This window comes from Lampetra planeri, chromosome 24 (genome assembly GCF_965212315.1).
Source record: "Lampetra planeri chromosome 24, kcLamPlan1.2.h2, whole genome shotgun sequence".
Lineage (NCBI taxonomy): Eukaryota > Metazoa > Chordata > Hyperoartia > Petromyzontiformes > Petromyzontidae > Lampetra > Lampetra planeri.
The window spans coordinates 7,192,025-7,212,139 of NC_136130.1; the positions used below are offsets into that span (position 1 = coordinate 7,192,025).

General features: G+C 47.0%; 1 protein-coding gene across 2 annotated transcripts in view; it reads left to right on the forward strand.

Moving 5' to 3' along the window:
• Positions 1-20,115, forward strand: part of LOC144726689 (phosphatidylinositol 3-kinase regulatory subunit gamma-like) — a 142,159-nt gene that overhangs the window by 45,322 nt on the left and 76,722 nt on the right. For both annotated transcript variants that reach the window (XM_078605486.1, XM_078605487.1), the window contains exons 2-3: positions 17,487-17,579; positions 18,622-18,699. In XM_078605486.1, coding sequence (XP_078461612.1) covers positions 17,487-17,579; positions 18,622-18,699 — 171 coding nt within the window. The remainder of the gene's footprint in view (positions 1-17,486; positions 17,580-18,621; positions 18,700-20,115) is intronic.

Here is a 20,115-nt window from a genome sequence, read left to right on the forward strand (position 1 = left end):
CCATGGTTAGTCCACTGCTGGACGAAGGCCTCCCCACACTCTCAGTCCTGTTGTGTAACCGTCTAGCACCTGCACACGAACCAGAGGTCGCAAACGGGTTTTGATTCCTTGCCCGTACCCGTACCCGGCCGCACCAGGGTCGCAAACGGGTACCCGTACCCGGCCGGGTATGGGTACCCGTACGCTAGCCGTACCCTACCCGAAATGAGTGACAAACGGTTACTCACCGGTGACTCACGGCCTACCCGTACCCGTACCCGGCCGCATCAGGGTCGCAAACGGGTACCCGTACCCGGCCTGGTACGGGTAGCCGGGTATCGGGTAGGGTACGGGTATCGGATACCCGGTTGCGACCTCTGACACGAACTGATGTCAATGCTCAACATCCTTAGTGGACGTCCTCTTAAGTTCCTCTTAAGTTCCTCTTTTGGCTGCAGCGCTGTCGTTGGTCTGGACCTCTCCATCCATCGTCGTCGTTGTCGCTTATAGCGATGTGTCCTCGCCAAGTCCACTTTTCTTAAGTGGATACGATTTCTCTAACTTGCATGTATGTCCTCTGATCTCTTTATTCTGGTTTCTGTCTCTGGGTGTATTTCTAAGCATGCACCTCTCTCTTTGCACAGTTTTCTTATTTCATTCCAATTTGTTTGTCAGTGCCTTGTGTTTCTGATCCGTATCTTATTGCAAGTAATAACTATACCCTGTTTCTTTAATATTGGAGGATTCAAGTCCGTCACTGTGCATGTGTGTGTGTGTGCATCTTTTAATGATTTTGTCCAACCGGTTCAGTGTACTAGACCTTGTTTTTTTTGTGAATCTCTTTTTTTCCTCGACCGTTATTTGCTCAAGAATAGAGCTCAAGTGACCAATGCGCCACCCGTGAAGTTTGAATTCTTTGGCTAAACATTACGTGCCAGCTGCTGTGTGCATAATGTCGGACTGAGACGAGTTCGTGCAAACACACCGGGCGACAAGGAGGCCCTGGGTTTTTTTTTTGTGCCAGAGTCTGAAACGGCCGTGTCACACGCACACGCACTGCTGACACTCGCACAATTCACGACGCCGTCACGGCTCCCCGACGCCAAAGACCATGGCCGCCGGTTTTCTGTAGCGGCGGCGGAATTCGCAAGTGTGAGATTGTGCGTTGAAATCCTCGTCCCAAGGTCAATTCGGTCCCATCTTGATGCATCTGTCCTGAGTCGGTTAAAATGAACACCGCATGGCAAGGCTGTCGGAAACTTAACACGTTGGTTGTCTGTCAGGGGGACACTGATAAGTTCTGTCTTTTCACCACTGGCTTTTAAAAAAAAGTTACCCTTATAATGCAACCCCCACCTTTCTTATGGGGGAAATAGTTTTTCGCCTCGTGCGTTTTCGCTTAACACGGCACTTTTCAGGAACGCGTTTACCGCGTTAAACAAGGAATTACTGTCTGCACTGATTTTTAAGATCAAAAAATCGATTTCAAAACTGCAAAAGTTTGCACTTAACTTTTTGTCACCTATAATTTGCAGCCGACTAAAGTTTTTTCCCTCTGCTGCAGTTTGCAGCGGAGAGGTAAAACACAGGGCAATTCATTTTATAGATATCCACCAATTTCTCATAAACCCATCTGTCTTTCCTCTCAAAATGTGATTGAATATTGCCTATGCGATGGCTCTGAATATTACAGAGAAGGGAGGCGGTAGCACGGACGGAGATTCACGGATCCGTTTCCTCTTCATTGCTCCTCACTATTTTGGTGGGGTATCTATGAATGGATCGCCCTCGTACGTGACACATTGCTCGCAAAGTTGGGTTAGACCCGGTAAAGGTGTGCTCCCGCTCCCCTTCTCCCCCTAAACTTGCCACGCCCACCGTGGCAGGTTTGGGCAAGTCGTCGGTGGCGGGCGGGCGGGCGGGCGGACAGGCGGGCACGTGGCAATCACTCGCCGCTGAGCTTGCGGGCGGGCACGCCGCGTGTTTGAGCGGCATTGAGAGCGAGACGCGATTATTCCTGTGGGCCCGCCGCTGGCCTCGGGCGGGGGGGGCAGGTGGGGGGGGGGCGCGGCTCTTGCTTTGCGCGCGGTCGGGCGCGATGCTCGGGGCGACGGGCCAGCGCAGCACATTAGCGGCAACGGTAAACGCTAATGTAATCCGATTGACGCCACGGGTAATCGCCGGGGTCGCCCGCCACCTGTAAATCTCGGCTCGGACCCGTCCTGCCTCCCCCATCGCCTCGCCGGTAAAAGGTGCACCCGTGGAGACGGGAGTTGGGGGGGGGGGTGCATTTTCTCACCTCCGCTCGCAAACAGCCACTTGGTTTGTTTTTTTCTCACTTTTCTATTCCTCTTGGACCACAGCGGTAATGCTTCCGGGCAAAAGTTTTTTCTTCCTCGAAACAATTTACTCGCAAATGAATTATTTCATCCTAATTCTGACTTGAAATAAATTTAATTGTCACGTACTTTCAAAGCTGTCACACTGCCCCTGTGTGTATGTGTGTGTGCATTGTTGGCATAATATATGTTGAACCTTAACCCTTATTTGTGGGTGGGGGTGGGCAGGGTTTAATCCCCAATCTACGTCGGGCACAGGAAAGCAGAATGGAGTGGTGTTCGTGAGATTGACGGGCAATGTTCTTTCCGGCACTTTCTTCGCTCCTGGGTTTGATTCTTGTGAACTTTAGTAATGGCGCATCTTCAAGCCCGGGCAGAGGTTTGCGTTCCTTCACGTCATCGTTCATGTGAGCGCAGGCCCATAAACGACGCTCTGATTTCACGTTCGTGTACACGTATGTTTATTTTTAAGCACACTCGAGGAACTGACCATGCACTCCTCGAGAAAATCCTGCGGGGATGGATGACTTAACAGTTGAGAGTTTTTCGCCCGCCGAGGCTTTAAAATAGTTCCCCGAATCCCAGCAGGCAGGCAGCGGCATTGGCAGAAGCGGCGGCGATGACAGCGTCGCCACTGGAGTACGGCTGTGTAGGCAGCATACCTGGTACGGATCCCCTCTGCCAGAGTGCGGTGCCAGAGCCAACTGCACTTATCTTTGTTCCTTCGCACGATCACTCAATTGATGGTGAACCCAAGTCAAGCTGTCAAGCATGCCACAGAGCCATCCACGCCACATGGCCGCTTTCGGGTGGCCACCTGTCCTGGTTTTCCCAGGGCGTCGTCTTTTTGTGGAAGCCGTCCAGCGATTTCACCCAAGTTTTTGCCAGTTACGTTATGAAATCCTCGCTCGTTCCAATGCATCGATACGCACTTCTCCCCTCTTCCATAGTTGTGAGATTTTCTTCTTCCCACGATACGTCCCCAGTCTTTTTTTGTACCTCCAAGATGGCAACCCGAGGCCACGCTCCGCCCACGGTGAACGTGAAAGTCTTGCTGCGTAGACTGCGGTTGTTGGCGGTCGTGGCTGGGGGGGAGGGTGTAGGGGTCGTGTGCAATAAAAGCGGAGGCCGGAGAGGAGGGGAGGTTAGAGGTCATGCGATTAATCACTGACGACGGGAACACTGAGCTCTAACTTGCCTGGCCACAAGCGAACGATTTTAATTACTTGCTATGTTGCCGCACGGCCACACGCTTTTGTGGAAAGCACAGAGGCCACAGTGCCTGTGTGGAACGCACGGGGCCCCCCCCCCGTGTCTTCTCTAAGCAGTAGCACTGTGTGTCACGAAGTACTGTATTAATTTAGCGACACTTACCGTGATTACTTCATGTAAGTCCCTTGATACTTTAATACTTTTAATTGGTTCAAGGTCTGCCAAAATACGAAATAACAGCGGAATTTTTTATGTGTTTTTTTATTGATTATGAAATTCTGATCGTATTATTGATGGGCACTTTTAATTCATGGGTCCTATCTCGGTCGAGGTGCGTCTTGTGTGATAACGCTGAGCTTGGTTTGACTTTCATTACATCCCATGTGTGGAATCTGGCACTGTACACGCTGGTGGATTGCAGCTCATTAATAAAGCATGCGAGTGTTTAAGCCAAGAGAAGCCACCTCCAGGACACGTTCCGAGTCTTGTCGTATATGCACATGCTGTTTCGTTCCACACTCATTAGACAAGTTGGATATCTGGCAATACATTATGTATTTACACGTTCAACATCAACCTATGCTCTGAACTCATCACAGGCACTTGTTTGTGGATTATTTCTGCACGCTGTTTGTGCTGGCCCTGACTGACGGTGGCTTGACGGGACATTTGATTGAGATTGACCATCATGCAACTTTAATTCAATTTGTGTCCACTTGCTCTCCCGCACGATTGACCCGTGTCCCTCATTGCATCCGCTGTGCAGTAATATCAAGGAAAGTAATTTCATGTTCTGTTCTCGCACAAAGCAATCCCCACTCCGATATACATTTCCATCCCAGGGGAAATAAAATATAATGGTTTTGTTTACAGCGATTTATGCTTGGATGATAAACAGTTCAAAACCGCACAAGGGTCGTCTTTGGTCTTTGTTGATATGTAGTTAGGCCATGGTTTGCTGCAAACCTATAAAAAAAATTTGCTTGGGTTTGTGGAACTGCCTTTGGCCGCCGCCTGTGTGGGTGGTGGTAATACGTCGTGCTCCTTGCTCGCCTTAAAAGAAAAAAAAGTAACGTTTTTAAAAATTGCGATCTTTGATGCGGGCTTTCAGTGCGCCCACCTACAAGCGTGTGATGTTCAACTTGCTTGTCCACTCGTGTGTGTGTGTATAAATCAGCCTGCGACCTGCAACGGAAGGGTTCACAGAGGCGCCCCGAGAGAGAGCCTCGGGTCCTGGAAAGGAACTTGGCCAGCATCAAATATGTAGATATCTTACCAGCAGTAAAATGATCTGAAATAAGCAAGTACTTTGTGTTTTTTATTTTTTTCATGCCTCCATCCCTCCCCCCCCCTCCCTTTTTTTCCCCCAAATGTAGAATGTGTTCGACTTAAGCATTGTGCCTCTGGTGCCCAGGTCATTTAACTATGAACAGTTGGAGCTATGTTTTAATCACCACCATAAGTGGAGGCTGGATAGCTTTGTGCTCAGCGGTTTTATTTAACTTGATTGCTGTTTGTCGTGGTCAAATCTCGTAATCTAAATTTCGTCCACTTCCCGTTGTCCAATCAATTTCAAATTTTGCACACGTACTCAGATCCGGTGACAATGCATGCCTGTATCAAATCGGCATCAATGTATCAATTAATTGGCTCCTTTAAAGCAATTAACATTTTGCATGGACGGCTTATTTATTATCAAAATCAATTTGCACGTAATTACGTGGTAACCTGACTTGCTGCTATCGGAACCAAATCCACAAAATTTAAAATTACCCTTGCGTAAATCGTACAACAAAAACCCCCCCCCTATAAATATCTGTCTGCTTTGCGAAAGGGGATAATGAATTCCACGTGTCCCTCGCTGGATTAAATACAGCACAGGGTTTTCATCATGATTGAGAAACAACTGCAAGCTGAGCGATGCTGCAATGGGCGCACTGAACACTAGAGGTGCTGTACAATAAATTCGTTTTTTGTGTATATAAAAGTACAAACACTACATAATTTGTTGGGCAATGCCTGGAATACCTTCATGTGGAGTATAGATATATTTTGATGTCTTCGCAATCGCTGCGTTTACAGTTCACTCATTGGATCCACGTCGGTGCCCATTTAATCGAATAAGTTCCTTGAAAAATCTATGGCAAGGATAATAATGTACATGACCTACCAATAAGCCCCTCCTAATTAGAGGATTTTAAAACATGTATATGAACATGTACAGTCATTTTGTAAATCCACTGCTGGATGAGCCCCCCCCCCCCTACACACTGCGTTATCGAGTGGGTTGCTGAAGGAGGGGAGGGCCACCATATCCAGGACATTGGCGCTACGAAAGTGCATTGCAAAAAAATTATTTTGTTGTGCTGCCCTCTGCTGTCAACCACGTGGCACTGCAGCAGCGGACAACGACCTGTGTGTGTGTGTCCGTCAAGCGTCTTTCACACCGTTACGCATCCAGCCGTGCCCATCGAAGGTTGCGATGAGGTGTGCTCGCGTGCATTCACCTTTGGGCAATAACGCGTCGCGACGCTTTACATTTTATTGCGCGTTCTTTACCTCCCCCTCCCCCCTCTGGCCCAGACGTAGATAACGTTGAAAACGATGGCGCTCCTTTTCTTGTTCTCATGTAGGGAGGGCGGTGGCGGTATGGGGGGGGTGCAAGCGAAGGAAAATCAAGCGGTTCTGTTATTGTCAACTGTTATAAGGCGGTGTTACAAACAATGCGTACGTAACCGTGCGTGCGTGCGCATGAACCTCGGCGCAACGGGGAGTGAGAAGCACTGCTTCCTGTTTCAGCACAGAGGCAGCTTGATTATAATTATTAGAATATGAACATATATGTCTGGCACGTTTAAAATTAACGTTTGTAAGTGATGAATGTGAGCTGTCAAAAGATAGTAATGTGATGGGGCGCTGGCAGCACTTTATACATGTTTTAATGCTGCTTGATCAAATAACAACAGTGTGTGACCAGTCCGTGACACCTTAAAACCCATTCCCTGATCACAAGCCAATTTAAGTCGTCCCTAATTCCATATTCCTGAGTTTATCTCGTCTTTAACAATCTGCCAGCATCACAGTCGGAATCCAGCTTTAATATCCAGTGATAATTAATTGGCGTTAAGCAAGATCAGCTGGGAATTGCTGGTACAGCAATAACAAAAAAACTTGCTGCGTTTTTCAAATATGTGTTATTGCGTAGTTTAGGGGCTGATAATAACGCCACTATCTGTGATATTGGATATTTGTTTCAGATTGCATTAGGGGGATAGCTCGGTGTAATTGTATAATAATCGTCGGCTCGTGTAAATGAGGGCCGTGCTGGCCTTTGGGGCCTTATAACCCTTTTCTGCCGGTACATCCGAGCCATGCCAGTGTGCGTGCCCTCACAGGACGAGCAGTTTTTCCATTGGCTTTTTGCCAGCCAAACTGGAACCAGACCGTGATGCTCTTGACATCTGAATCTGGCGCAGGGCCAAGCAGGGATGAAATTAATAATTCTCATCACGAGTATCTTCTGCATGCGACTCGACTCGTTCGTTGACGTGACGTCATCGGGATGGCTTTGCCTCTGCAGTGGATAAAACCGCCTTTAGCCTCCTGTGCCGCACCAGGCTGGCTTCACATGGCCCTGGCGTGGCTCGGTTAAACAGTGGGAAAAGAGATTTGTGGTGAATTTGCTTTCTGGATTAATCTGCACAAGGCATGACCGGTAACGGTTCGATCCTACGCAAGCCGCTTGGTTTTTTGTTGTTGCAAAAAGTGGACATTAAAGATCCTGCGATGTCATTATTCGGCCATTGGATGTTGTATCATGTCAAATTGTCTGAAATCCAAATTTGTAAATCTGTTTTAAAAATATTGCTTTAAAAAAGTAACAACCTCCCCAAAATGCCTGCTCCTGCGAGTGTCTTCTCTCGCAGGATTCGGGACATAAACTTATCCTGACAAATAAATTACATTTTCTCTCCTTACAAAAACAAAACACTTCCCTCTTGTGGAAACCTTGCGGGTGTTTTTGGCTGTTGTAATTTCAAGTTGCCTTGAGAGAGAAAAGAAGTGAAGCTGTAGCGGTTCTTTAGGAAACTGACACAGGGTGGTGACATATGCCAGTGGGGTATGGAGCTTGCGACTTTTCCATTCTCCTTGCGGTAAAAATTGCAATCTGTGAGAGCGAAGCTTTTGAAAAAAAGTTGTGTTTCCTGGGAATGTGGCCTGCCGTGCACTAGACGTGCGCAGATCTCCTCCCTTAGACACCGTTTTTGTGTTATTCCACACCTAGGCGTACACGCATCCCAATGTAACGAGTTTAACTATTACGGTTTCAGGATCTTGTCCAGATTCATAGAACCGAAAGGAGGAGTTGAATTTTCTCATTGCTAAGAGCAATATAAAATGTTTGTCACTCAGAGCTGGCCACTACGAAAAAAAGAATTCCATGTTCTCCTGACGGTTTGACTGCTGGATCGTTTTTTACGCGATGGAGACATTTTTTATGTTTTAAAAATCGATACTATTTTATTTTCTGCAGAAGGGCAGTCGGCGATAAGGTCGGGATTTTATTTTCTTCTGATGAGCAAAACATTCCTCACAGCTAGAAGAGCACCGTTCACAATTCACCACACAGACATCTACATGAGCCTACTTGTGAATGTGCTAAATTACCATTAAGTCAATTAAAGATCTTCCTGCAACTAAGTTATGAATCAAGAGCATTCATTGGAATTTCCTTGAACCTAGGATTGAATGCGCATTATAAATTTGAATGATTATTTATTGTGTTTTACAGTTTTTTTCACGCTATATTATCCACCAGTATTTTTTTGACATTCGAGGAGGAAATTTTTTATTTTAATAATCTATTTCCAACATTGAAACAAGCACAATAGCGGCTAATTGTTATGTCGGGTTGATGGTGGTAGCTCATACCGCCCAATGGCGGAGCCAGGATTTTCAGGTCGGGGTGGGCAACCCCTCCAGCAATGAAAAATTATAAGAGTTGTTAGTTAGTAAGTAAGGACTTGTCCCTTGCTTTTTATTCGACGCGTGTGCAGCGATGGCGCAGCAATCGATCGAGGGTCGAATTCGAACAGTGTGTGATCGGCATCGCACTCGCTGAAGATATTTGTCTTCAGGGAAGTCGTATGCTGTATACGCAACTGCGCACAATTCTGAGTCCTTATAACTGCTTTGCCGTTACTTATTGCCAATTATGGACCCAGACGATTGTCCTATCATCTCATAGTTCTTGGCACGTAATAATAGGCTCCACAGTGGCAGTGGGGGTCGCAAAATGCCGATTTATTACTAAGATAAATTAGGGATTTCGATCGGATCATTGGGGGGGGGGGCACGTGCCACCCCACCCCACTGGCTCCGCCAGTGATACCGCCCACACGGTAAAGCAGTATTTTGACGAATGAGTTTCTGCACAAAGAGTGGAAAGAAAAATCTTCCCCATAATTACATTCTTGCCGACGCAACTCTAATGTTACACCAGCTGTTGAATGCCTCGTTTTATATTTTCCCTGGCCGGCTGAAAAATACCCCAACTTGCTTGTATGTCGCAATTCTTCATGAACCGCGTCTGTTATGCCAATTTAATTGACTACGCAGAAATGCAAGAAATTTATGACGGTCGTAAAAAAAACGCAGTGCGGGTTGTGTCGGTGTCATCGTCGTCATCGGCACAACAAAAAAATCCACAACAAGCAACACTTTATACAAGTTTGGAGCTTTCATGAGCACAGGAAGTTGCTTTTGCAAGGCTCTTGTCCTAATGAGAAGCAGAGTCCAGTCCCTCAAGTCCACGATGCAGCTTGTGCAACATTCGAGTGTTGCGCAAATCTTTAAGCAAATCTGCATGTTTTATTTTTGGTCGCCGAATTGGCTGCAAGTAAGTTGTGTGCAACGGGTGTGTGCGCGCGTGTGTGCAGATGCGTGTGTGAGCGAACACAGAGTGCGAAAATCCATACTCGCGTCTTGTCACTCGTTAAACAAAAAATCCTCCTCTTCTCAGTTTGAATTCGAATGGAACAGAATGTACTCTTGGCACAAAAAGCCTTCTGCGCACAGTCAGAGCTTCCAGGAGCCCCTAAATCTGCTAACAATCGGGCGGACGTGTTGGAGCCTGCTCGCGCGCATGCTCTCAATGGCGGCTTTCATTTGAGCAATCTCCACTCCCTGGCACGGAACGCTCGCAGCCTCCTGCCAAGAGCAACGCCTGGCCGGGCCACGGGGAGGACGGCCGGGCAGGCGGGCAAAGGGGGGGGGGAGAGAGAGTTGCAGGGCGGGTGCCTCTATAAGGCTTCCAAATGAGCACCTACAAAAACAACGGGCACACGGAGTGCAGCGGTGAGGACTGCGGTGGTCGAGGATGGAGGCAGGGTGGCAGTAAACAACGGGCAGATCGGTGTGTAGGCGCGCCAGCTGTACTATTAAACCAAATAAACCCAACTTCTCTTTGGCCATCCATTTAGGGGAGGTGGGGGGCTTGTCAAAATGCTGTCACGAATTTTGTGTTTTTTTTGGTAAATTTTTACATGCAGGTTTTTTGAAGAGAGTGAATGCATGAAAACCCCTCCGTGTGGCATTTGTTTATTTCCTAAAAAAAAAGACCCCCACGTCTTGAGAGTCTAAAAGAAGCCACTGCGGACCTTGGGGTTGTACCTGCCGACGAACGCCGCCACTACCGTTTTGTGGAAGTTGGTCCGAGGACGCCATTTTCGGCACATGAGTTTCTATTTATTGGAATGGCAGAGCTGAAAATAGCCGCGTGTGGACCACGCTCGGCAGGAATAAGGTGGCTGAAGACCGCAGCTCGGACCACCGTCAGACGCACAGAGCGGCGTCTGTGGAGCCAGTAAAGGGAGCATCTTTGTTTGCCAGCTCGGAGGACTTTTTCGTAATTACTTCCTTGGCTATCCTTGACCCAGGGTTAAAGCAACACAGGGGTACGTGTCTGGTAATTGCTGCTGCGTCTGGCTTCGTATCAAACTTGAACCTTCGGTGCTCCTTGCCGAGGAATGTGACGCGGGTTCGAAAATACACACGTCCGCGCTCGCTCGCTCGCGCGTGCGCCCGAGCGTCGAGCGTGCGTCCACGTGCCAAGACTCTTTGTGGAGGACAGTTATATTGTGGCTGCATTAATTGTCAAGGTTTTTTTCCCCCCTCTAAATTGAAGCAAATTTGAATTCAAGTCAAGTAATTAAAATAACATTGAATTGCTGTAACCAATTACACATGACAGATTATGGCATGACGGCACTGTAGAGGATGGCATCAGCGTGGGGGAAGGCCTTCATACAGCAATGGATTGTCAATGGATGATGATGATGAAACGTATCAAGCCATGCTAAAATAAGGACCCACCCAAAATTATTTTGGTTTGAAACTATATTTACAAAAGGTGCTCGCGCGCCGTAAAGTTGAGTGCCAATCCAGTGCTTCATGCCAGCGTATTTAATTTCACAATTAGCAAGGCCCGCGTGGCACTCCACGTTGCATAAACGCGCCTCCAAATTGCATCAGTCTCCGATTTAAAGCGCTTAGAGAAGCAAGTACAAAAATAGGCACAAATAACCAGAGCCCTGAGCTTTTAGGCCAAGTTAATTAGGGCTGATGGGCTGTGAGACACAAATTAGTGTAATAATTTCAGAAGAGTGGGAAGAGCGGCTGGGCTGGCCGCAGCTTCGCAGGTCAGCGCGGTGACAGACGTGGACGCGGGCCGGCGGGCGGGCGGGCGGGCGGGTGGGCGGGCGCATCAAGGCATCGTTTACCATTCTCTCCGTCCTGTTACCCGTCGTGACCAAACGACATCAAAACCGGGCCATTCATGTCCTGCCACGCGGGACTGCTTTCAAGTGCCGCGCCACTGCCGAGAGAGATAACAGTCGGGCGTGTTTCTTTTATCTTGTTGAGAAGTGAACTTTTTGGCGACACCCCCATTGTTTTTAACAAATGTTTAGTGGGCAGTACTGCACGAGTAGTTTGCTGACCGGCTAATTTTGTGTCTGGGGTTTGAGTGTTCTCTGGGTTTAGCTGGGGGGTTTGGTCCAGATGCTCAGGTTTCCCCTGGGGGTAAAACAAATATATTTAATAAAAGAATTGGGCAGATTTTCTTTTTTTTATCGGGATCCTCCTAACAAGCCTTGGCATTCTGTGATAGATTTTTTTTTATAAGTATATATATTTTATCGTTACTGAACGCACTTTTAAAAGTCATAGTATAATTATAGACTTTTAGGAATAAGTGCTTTCAATGTGGTATCTTATATATAAATAAAGGCCTTAATCTATGTCTCAACCTCTAGGGTACTTCCTGACAAGGTAGAAAGCTGAAATGTGGTACATAGGTAACTTTTAGGATACAAACAACAGGGGAGAAAAATCTGAAAATCCGAGATTTTTCATATTAAGGCCCCCAAATATCGATTTTAAGTTCCCCATGAACATGTTTGTGCGTGGCATTCAGAAACCGTTCAAAGTACAAGATTGTGGTTGTTTTAGTTTGATAGATCATTAAACAGCAATTTACATTAAAGTGGATAACCATTGTTTTATCTTTGATTGTTTTTTAGATATTTTGGATTAAAGCGGTTTTGAACAAAAAAAATACACGTTTTATGATGTGAATAATTCGAAAACGTTAAAAGATAGGAGCTTCCCCTCAGAATATTAAGTTAATTCATTTTTGTTCTTTCGAGTAAAAAGAACGGAATCTTTAAATTGAGCGGTTTCTGATGGGTACATCTTTAAATATAAGAAGTTGAATCAAGTCGTCAACAATTACATTTTTGCAGGAAAATACAACATTTTGGAGTAGTTGTTAGTGCCTGATCGTAGATAAAAATTGCAAGAAATCATATCAGGCTAATTATATTTATTGAAAACTTTTGCCTGGCGAAGACAGGCTTCGTGAACGAGTATAATATCAAATGGTTGAAACGGCCGAACCATAAATTAGCACACGGCGCTCTTAACTCTTTGGCGATTCCTGGTCAAGGCTACAGCAGCAACTGATGTGTGTGAACCAGTCCTGGCCCACTCCCCTTTACCAACTCGAACTGGCCGCCAGCATGGTTGACGTATGGTCAAACAACCACCGTCACCAACAATGCAGTTGCTGTGATGTTCTCATTTATCGAGTGCCCTTCAAATGTATAGACATAACGAGAAAACATGAATACAGTATAACCGAACCAACAAACGGCAAAGACGTGTTAACACGTATGCCTGGGCCAAATGAACCTCATGGCGGTACCCAGGGATTCCAGAGTACCCCGGCTCTCGCATAATGTCCGTGATGCGGTCATTTTTAGTCTGTTGATGGTCAGCGACGCGGCAATCGACTCATCTCGACGAGCTGTACTCCATGTACCACTACGGTGCGTACGAGCGTTCAAGGTTTCGGCGCAATCGTCCTCGCTGCGTTTCGACATCGCGGAGTGGCACCTCCGATTTCGGATTGATTGCTACCCCAGTCGCGGAGTTAAGTACACCCCTGGAAAAAAATTGTGTCCCAGAAATAACATATTTAATTGCCTCGGCCATTTGGTATTATTTGGTACCCCCCGGGGTACCGCCATGAGGATAAAATTATGAATCGGTAGCTCTTGCACATTAATCTTTCAGGTTTCGCAAGAAAGAAAACGAGATGTTTATATAAACAAACAATATCCATGCGCGCTGCAAATGCCACAACTGTGATGGCCTCGCCGAGTGTGGAGCGGGCGCCCTCCGCAGGCCGTCGCGGGCGACGCGCGGAGTGGCCAGGCCGAGCCAGGGGGCGGTGGGGGGGCCTCGTTCGCGCGATGATGCGGAATGACAGGCGCACATGCGCGCACACGTGGTGGGAGACTTTCCTTCCTCCTCCTCCTCCCACCAGACCCCTTGCCCTTCTCCACCCCCCAACTCACAAAGACAAAGACCCCCCCCCCCCACATATAGCCTTAACAGACTGTTGGGGCAAGTGCACCGATGAAGGCCGGCACGGCACATGATGGGGCGGTTGGCCAGCACCACGCCTGGCTGCCATGGTCTCCCTAGAGGCGATGTTTACACACCACACCACCTACTTGTTTGAGGCCTACTCGTCCTAGTGGTTCAGATAATCGTCACTGGTGTAGGCCGTGAGCGGGATTTGAACTCGGGTGGCTGGGTTCATAGCACAGCACGCCAACTGTTGTACTACCGCTCCCCAATTCGTGCATATACACACGCACATGAAGACAGAGACTAAACCATATAATCATAACCATGCAGGATTTTGTACCAATTACTTTTAGTGAGCACCTATAAAGGCTGGGACGGTGCATGGCAGGGTAATGTGGCCAGTGTCACACCTGGCTGCCTTTGTCTCTCCGGTGCTCATGTTTACATATTGCACCAGGTACTCATTTAAGGCCGAGTCGACGTAGAGGAGGCTCAACATTGGTTTAGATATGCATCACTGATGTTGGCCGTGAGCGGGATTTGAGCTCGGGTCGTCGAGTGCAGTGTGTTAACCACTATGCAACAACCCACTTAAAATAGACACATACGTACTGGCACTTTGCACTTTTTTACAACTCATCCCTGCTCGCATTCCCCCCCCCCCACCTTGCCACCTTCTTTATTTATTTTTCCTTCCTCCTGTCTCCCTCGGCCTTTTGTCGAGCAGATGTTCACCACCAGGGAAACGTTTGCCGAGGGTTTGGGAGTACTAATGAAGCCGTTGTCTCTCTCGGCGTTGGATCCTTCAGTGACTTTAGCCAGCGGAGCGGCGTTTACTTTACAGCGACCAATTCATTTTAATTCGTTTTTTTATATTTCTCAATCACATCCTCTTGCGCAAACATGGCCTGCTGTCCACCGCTCTCTAACGGAACTGATGAAATGGCTTAAACTAACTGCAGAGGTTCTTTCCACCAATGGCAGTGGCGCGCCATTCCAGCCCACGGTGTGAAATCAACACTGTCGAGTTCTTTCCGCGTCGCAAGCACTTGCGGCTTCGCTTTGTAACCAAGGCATTCCACGGACGATCGTCGATCGCAGTTGACTTTGCGCGGTGCCAGGGCTCGCCTCTCCCGTCGAAATTGGCGACCGCTCGTGACCCAGCGGGGCCCCATTGTGCGTAGCCAGCGGGGTGGAACGAATGAAGCCCGCCGCGCTACTGGCAACAAATTGGGCGTTTCTGCAAGAATGTTTTCACTTTTGCAAATGGCTAACGGCAGCGGTGGCAGTGTTCACTGCCAGAGCATGCAGGCGGGCGGGCAGACAAGCGGGCGGTCGAGGGCGAGAACAGATGCTCTGGCCTCCGCAGGCTGGAAAAGCGGATTAAGTGCTTTTTGGGTTTGCATCATGCCCTAAGCCATTGTTTATCCCATTTTCCAAAAGAGAGAAGATTACGTATTTAAGATTGCGTCTGTCACCCCAAAATTATACACCGTTGGCGGTGCCAGCGACGGCAGAGCTTTTCCCAAAAGTGGACCCCTCGATTTTCAGCTTTGCTTGAGCACAAAGTGCAAAGCTGTGCAGCCACTCCTATACGTGTGATTAAAAAATCAGTGTCACAACGGGAGAGGAGGGGGGGGATACACAGTGTGCGTAATTGCACCACCGTTTGTTGTCTCGTATCCTGCATGAAATTCCATACCCAGGGATTCTCAAATGTGATTATCTCTTCGATGGCGTGAGTTGTAAATGCCCTTTTAATTTAGTGTCAATTTCGAGTAGAACTAAGAATGCATGAGTGTATTGGGTTTTTCAAATGTTTTGATCCAAAGCCGAGTCCCCCAATTGTTGACCCTGAACTGCTCAAGCTGTGCCGTTTATTTCATTATTTAGTTCTTAGTATTTGCTAACAAAAAAAGTAGGAATCTCTGCGGAATCCTTGAAATCCCTCAGGTGCCTTCATTTGGCTCTAAGCTTTCGGCATTTCCCATAATCCTAAGGGTGCCTGGGTTTGACCTCCTGAGCCTCGGACATTTTCATTAATCCATCGGGTACCTTAGTTTGACTCTTGAGCTTTTACTATTTTCCACTCACTCATAAATCCAGCGATTTGCCTTTGGTTTGGTTCCACAAGCCACCATTGACTTCCGCCAAATGTTTAGCAATCAGAAGATGGTCCACAGTCTGCGTTCTAAAACAATGCGGTCCTTGAGATGATACCAAGCATCCCGTCAATTACCCCAATGCCGGGCAACACTCGCGCATGGAGCACTATTTTGAAGTGTGTTTTATGTGTTCATTTAAATGTCCATGTTACCCCCACTGTGTGGGTGCTGTGTGCCCTGCAAAATAGCTCTCGGCGGTCAACATTGCGGCCGATTGGTACCCCTTGCCTAACTCTCACTGCAATTTTTTTTTATTCTGATTTCTGGTAATCAAAAGCAGTTTTTTGTTACAAAGTATGTAAAAAAACAAAGCCGAATCGGATTAAATAGCCAACAAAATACCATGGCGTGATCCGCGTGGAATTTTTCATTTGACGAACTGGCTTCCTTTTTAAATTGTTACATATTTATTTGAGTAAAAACACATTAGAAACGCCGTCAGCATTATCGCAGAGTGCGCTTCTCGTACCAAGCATTGAATGGCCATTTGGCAGACCGTTTGGGCCCTGTGACTTGTAAGCTAGCCTCTGGGTCACAGTGTCTCCCGTCGGGTCCACACATTTTCAGACATTGCACATGGCTTTTAAAGATCGCTGTCCTCCAAGCCATGTATTTTGTAGTGTATCAGCTACAGATTTTTGCTAATTCGTTGTTGTAGAGTAGTTGTATTTTCGACGTATCTATGTTTAGTGGAGTTATTTGAATTTACTAGTTTTTGATAGCATTACCATTATTATTTATGTACATTTCGCATCATGAAAATATTAATTATTTAGTGTTGAAAAGCGATCACATGAGTAGTTCACTGACTGGTCCCAGGAACCTGAGCTCATTTCCCGGTCACGGCTAACACAAAACCCGCACTGGCCAATTTGTCGAAGTATTGATAAGACAAACCCCCATGGCCAACATGGCTTGAGAAGGCTGCCATTGAGTAGGTTGACGGAAAAAACTTTTAAATAAATTCAAGCTTTCGTTGCCCGTTGCATTTTCTTAATATGGTGGACACCGACACACTCCGGCTCTGTGCCAATTGAACTCAGTCCTGCGCTGCTGAGCACTCAGAAAAATGTTAAAATGTAACCAAATGTCGCAGAGCCAATAGCATGTCAGTGACCACCTAAGAAAAGCAGGTTTAACATAAGTGAGTCAAACTTGTCTTGCGGTCAGAAAGCAGTAAATGTTAACTTAACATTTGTTGCAAAGGATTTATACGCCCCAATTCGGATTCTATCGAACTTTTTGACGTTGTCTCAAATCTAAAGATCACGCGAGTACAAAACACTTACTAATATGGCACGTTGAAATGCGTGCCAGTGCGCTCACAAGTCTCTCGCGTGTCCAGCCAGAGCTCTAACGTTTCCTCCCTTCATTAAGAAGCATCGTGGCATGACTCAGCAACCTGAGCCGCCTGATGCCCTACTGAAATTGAATGCTAAGCAGGGGGACGGCTTGTCCTTAACTATTTTAAGGTCGTCGTTAAACCACTTTGCAATCTCCATGGCTCACCCCGCAAAACCAGCCTGGCATGGCCTGCAGGGTTGCCGAGTTCACCAATCGACGGGCAAGCCAAAATTTAAGAAATGCTGTAAATATTTCCACGCCCGGCACCGAAGTAAACATTAAACGGACACAAAACAGAAACCAGTGAGTGGAGTGGTGAAAAACAAGGTTCAAAGTTATGACTTTTTAAAACTGATGTGGGGAATTTTTTTTGTCGGGCTGTTTGTGAATTGTGCTTTAATATTGTTGCCATTTTTCTCCTGCCCTGTCCCCCACCTCCTTTTCTCCACCCTTCTCCACCATTGCCGAACCCCCTCCCCCACCCACCTCAAAACCCCGTTTTTATTTGTAGCCTACGTGTGCCAAGACCTCATGGAACAGTTCGGCCCTACGGAAAGGGCCCCTCCCATATTGGTCAAGCTGGTGGAGTCGATCGAACGTGGAGGTGAGAGCGGAGGGGCCCGTTGGTTGTTGCGATGGAGGGGATGCGATAGGGATTTTTAATTGTGTGGGAGAGATCTCGAGGGGGGAAAGGGGTGGGGGGTGCCACAACGTTTGAAGCAGCGCAGGGCTTGAGGGAGGGATTTTTTTGTCATGCGGCAGGCGCGTAATGGACACCTGTTAGGTCACGCTGGAGTTTTGTGCCAAACCCCCGTGGCGTGTTGAGTGAAGATTTAAAAGTTGAGTGGGGGGGCGCTCTTGCTCAAGTGAATGCACAGTATAAAGGATGTGGTGTGTGTATATAAGGTGCATTGCTACCAGAATAGTGGGCTACTGATGATTCTCCACTGAAGGTGTTGAGCATCCAATGTCATGAAGAAGTTCTAACACGCCTAATAAAGAGGAGCCTGAATGTTGTTTAAAGGTAATGTTGTTGCGATAGCTAATCCGGCTGATTTTTACATGGCTGTTGTTGTTCATTAACTGCATGCTAAATTGAAATGCTCGACTGTTTTATATAAACATCTAATTAAGTTAGTTTAAACACATAATGATGCATTTATAGTGTCTTAAAACTAAAACCAATAATATTGCAAGTGTATACTTAAACTTGTTCTGCTAGTATGATTTAAAGTGTCATTTTTTTGTACATTTGGACATCCACCAGGCACCGACATTAGCGCTCAGGTTATTTGTGTTGCATACAACAAAGTGCCCAATGACCATTTTAAAAGCTACATCCTACAACATTAATTAACATGTTCATTATAAACAATATATTTACATTACAAACCATAAAGCGCTTTGAGATGCGGTCGCATTTAGACGTTGTTTACAAGCAAATATTCTTATATCGTCCGTGAACAAGTATGCACCTGTCTTTGCCATCATCACTGACTGTCGCGTGTGTCTGTGTGTCTTTGTGTGTGTGTCTGTGTGTGTGTGCGTACGTTTTCGTCTCGCCCCCTCTACCGTTTGTCTCCCGCTTCACTCGTCTGCCCGCGCGTCAATCCTTGATGCACGGTCATCCGCGGTGGGGGGAAAAGGTCTGGACTGCGAGGGGGTCTACCGCCACCCGCTGGGCTCCCAGGGCGGCATGGAGCTCCTGCAGTCCCTGCAAACCGGTGAGTGTCTCGCGTGCTCAATCGCCGCCGATGTACTCGTGGAAGTTTGCTTAAGGTGCCGACGTAACGTTCGCTCAAAACTACTTGGCCAATTTTGCGCTTGCACTTATGTTTGTTTTGTGTCTTGCCAGACAGCAACAACTTGAAATCTAATTTCGTTTCATTCTGGTGCCTTTTTTTAGCACGTGAAATGTTCGCGAGCACACGTCCATTTTGCGCGAGCGTATACTGTCAGCACTTGACAACGGAGATGCAGAGAATTTGACATGTTAAGCCGAGACGTCGGGAGTGTTCCACAAGATCATAATGTTCTTGAAACAGTATTATTTATAGCTCATTGATTTTGGAGGAAGGGTCATGAGATTATATAATATTGTGTCACATCCGTATAAAATGGTGACTGCAAACATGACAACTGCACTCAGGGAAGCGGTATATCTTGTGTCGGTACAGACTTGCGATGTTCGTATATTATGCAGACCAGTGGCCTAGTGTGCTCTTAGTATGGGCCATGGTGCAAATAATTAAACGGAGCCCCCCTGTCCAATAAAACCCCCTCCAGCCTTTGGGCCCACAGTACAATTGCACTGCCTGCACTCAATAGCTACACCACTAACGCAGAAATAAAACGCTATACAGAAAACGCTCCGTCAACCACAAAGCAGTGCTCATTGCCTTAAAATCCACCTTTTGAAAAACTGTTTGTTTGAGATCCATACTAGTTTGGCATTAACGGTGGTGTCCACTCATGGAAATGAAAACCGTTTTTTAAGTAACATTTGTACCAATCTGATGCCAAACCAAATGTAATCACTAATGAGATAGTACATACTCAGTGTTTTTGTTAACATTACACTTAAACTAATTTTCTAGCATTGCCCAAATTCGATGACAATGAGAATCTGATTTCACCTTGGCCTCCCAATGGTTGACCTGTCCTTAAACGAGTACCTAGTTCAGTCTGACTCGCATCCGACAAAAGCAGCCGTGCGTGGTGTTAACCAACATCCCACACACCCCGTTGCGTTCCATGAGATTTGATGGCTGTGACGTACGCTCACATTTATCTTGGTGTAAAGACACCCACGCACGCGTGCATAATGTATTTGAAATGCGTCTACAACACGAACGGTAAACAAAACTAAAAATCGAAGCTGTTAACTTTGCTGAGCTTCCCATGTAAGCACTCGCACGGCGTGGGTGAGCAGTGTGGTATGTGTGGGAGGAGAGCAGTGGCGTCGTGGTTAGCGTGCTACGCAACGAACCCGGCGACCCGAGTTCGATTCCCGTTCACTGCCAACACCAGTGACGATTACCTGAACCGATCCAGGGCCCCCCCCTCCTGGTTGACTCGGCCTCAAATGAGTACCTGGTGCGGTGTGTAAACATCACCACTGGGGGAGACAAAGGAAGCCG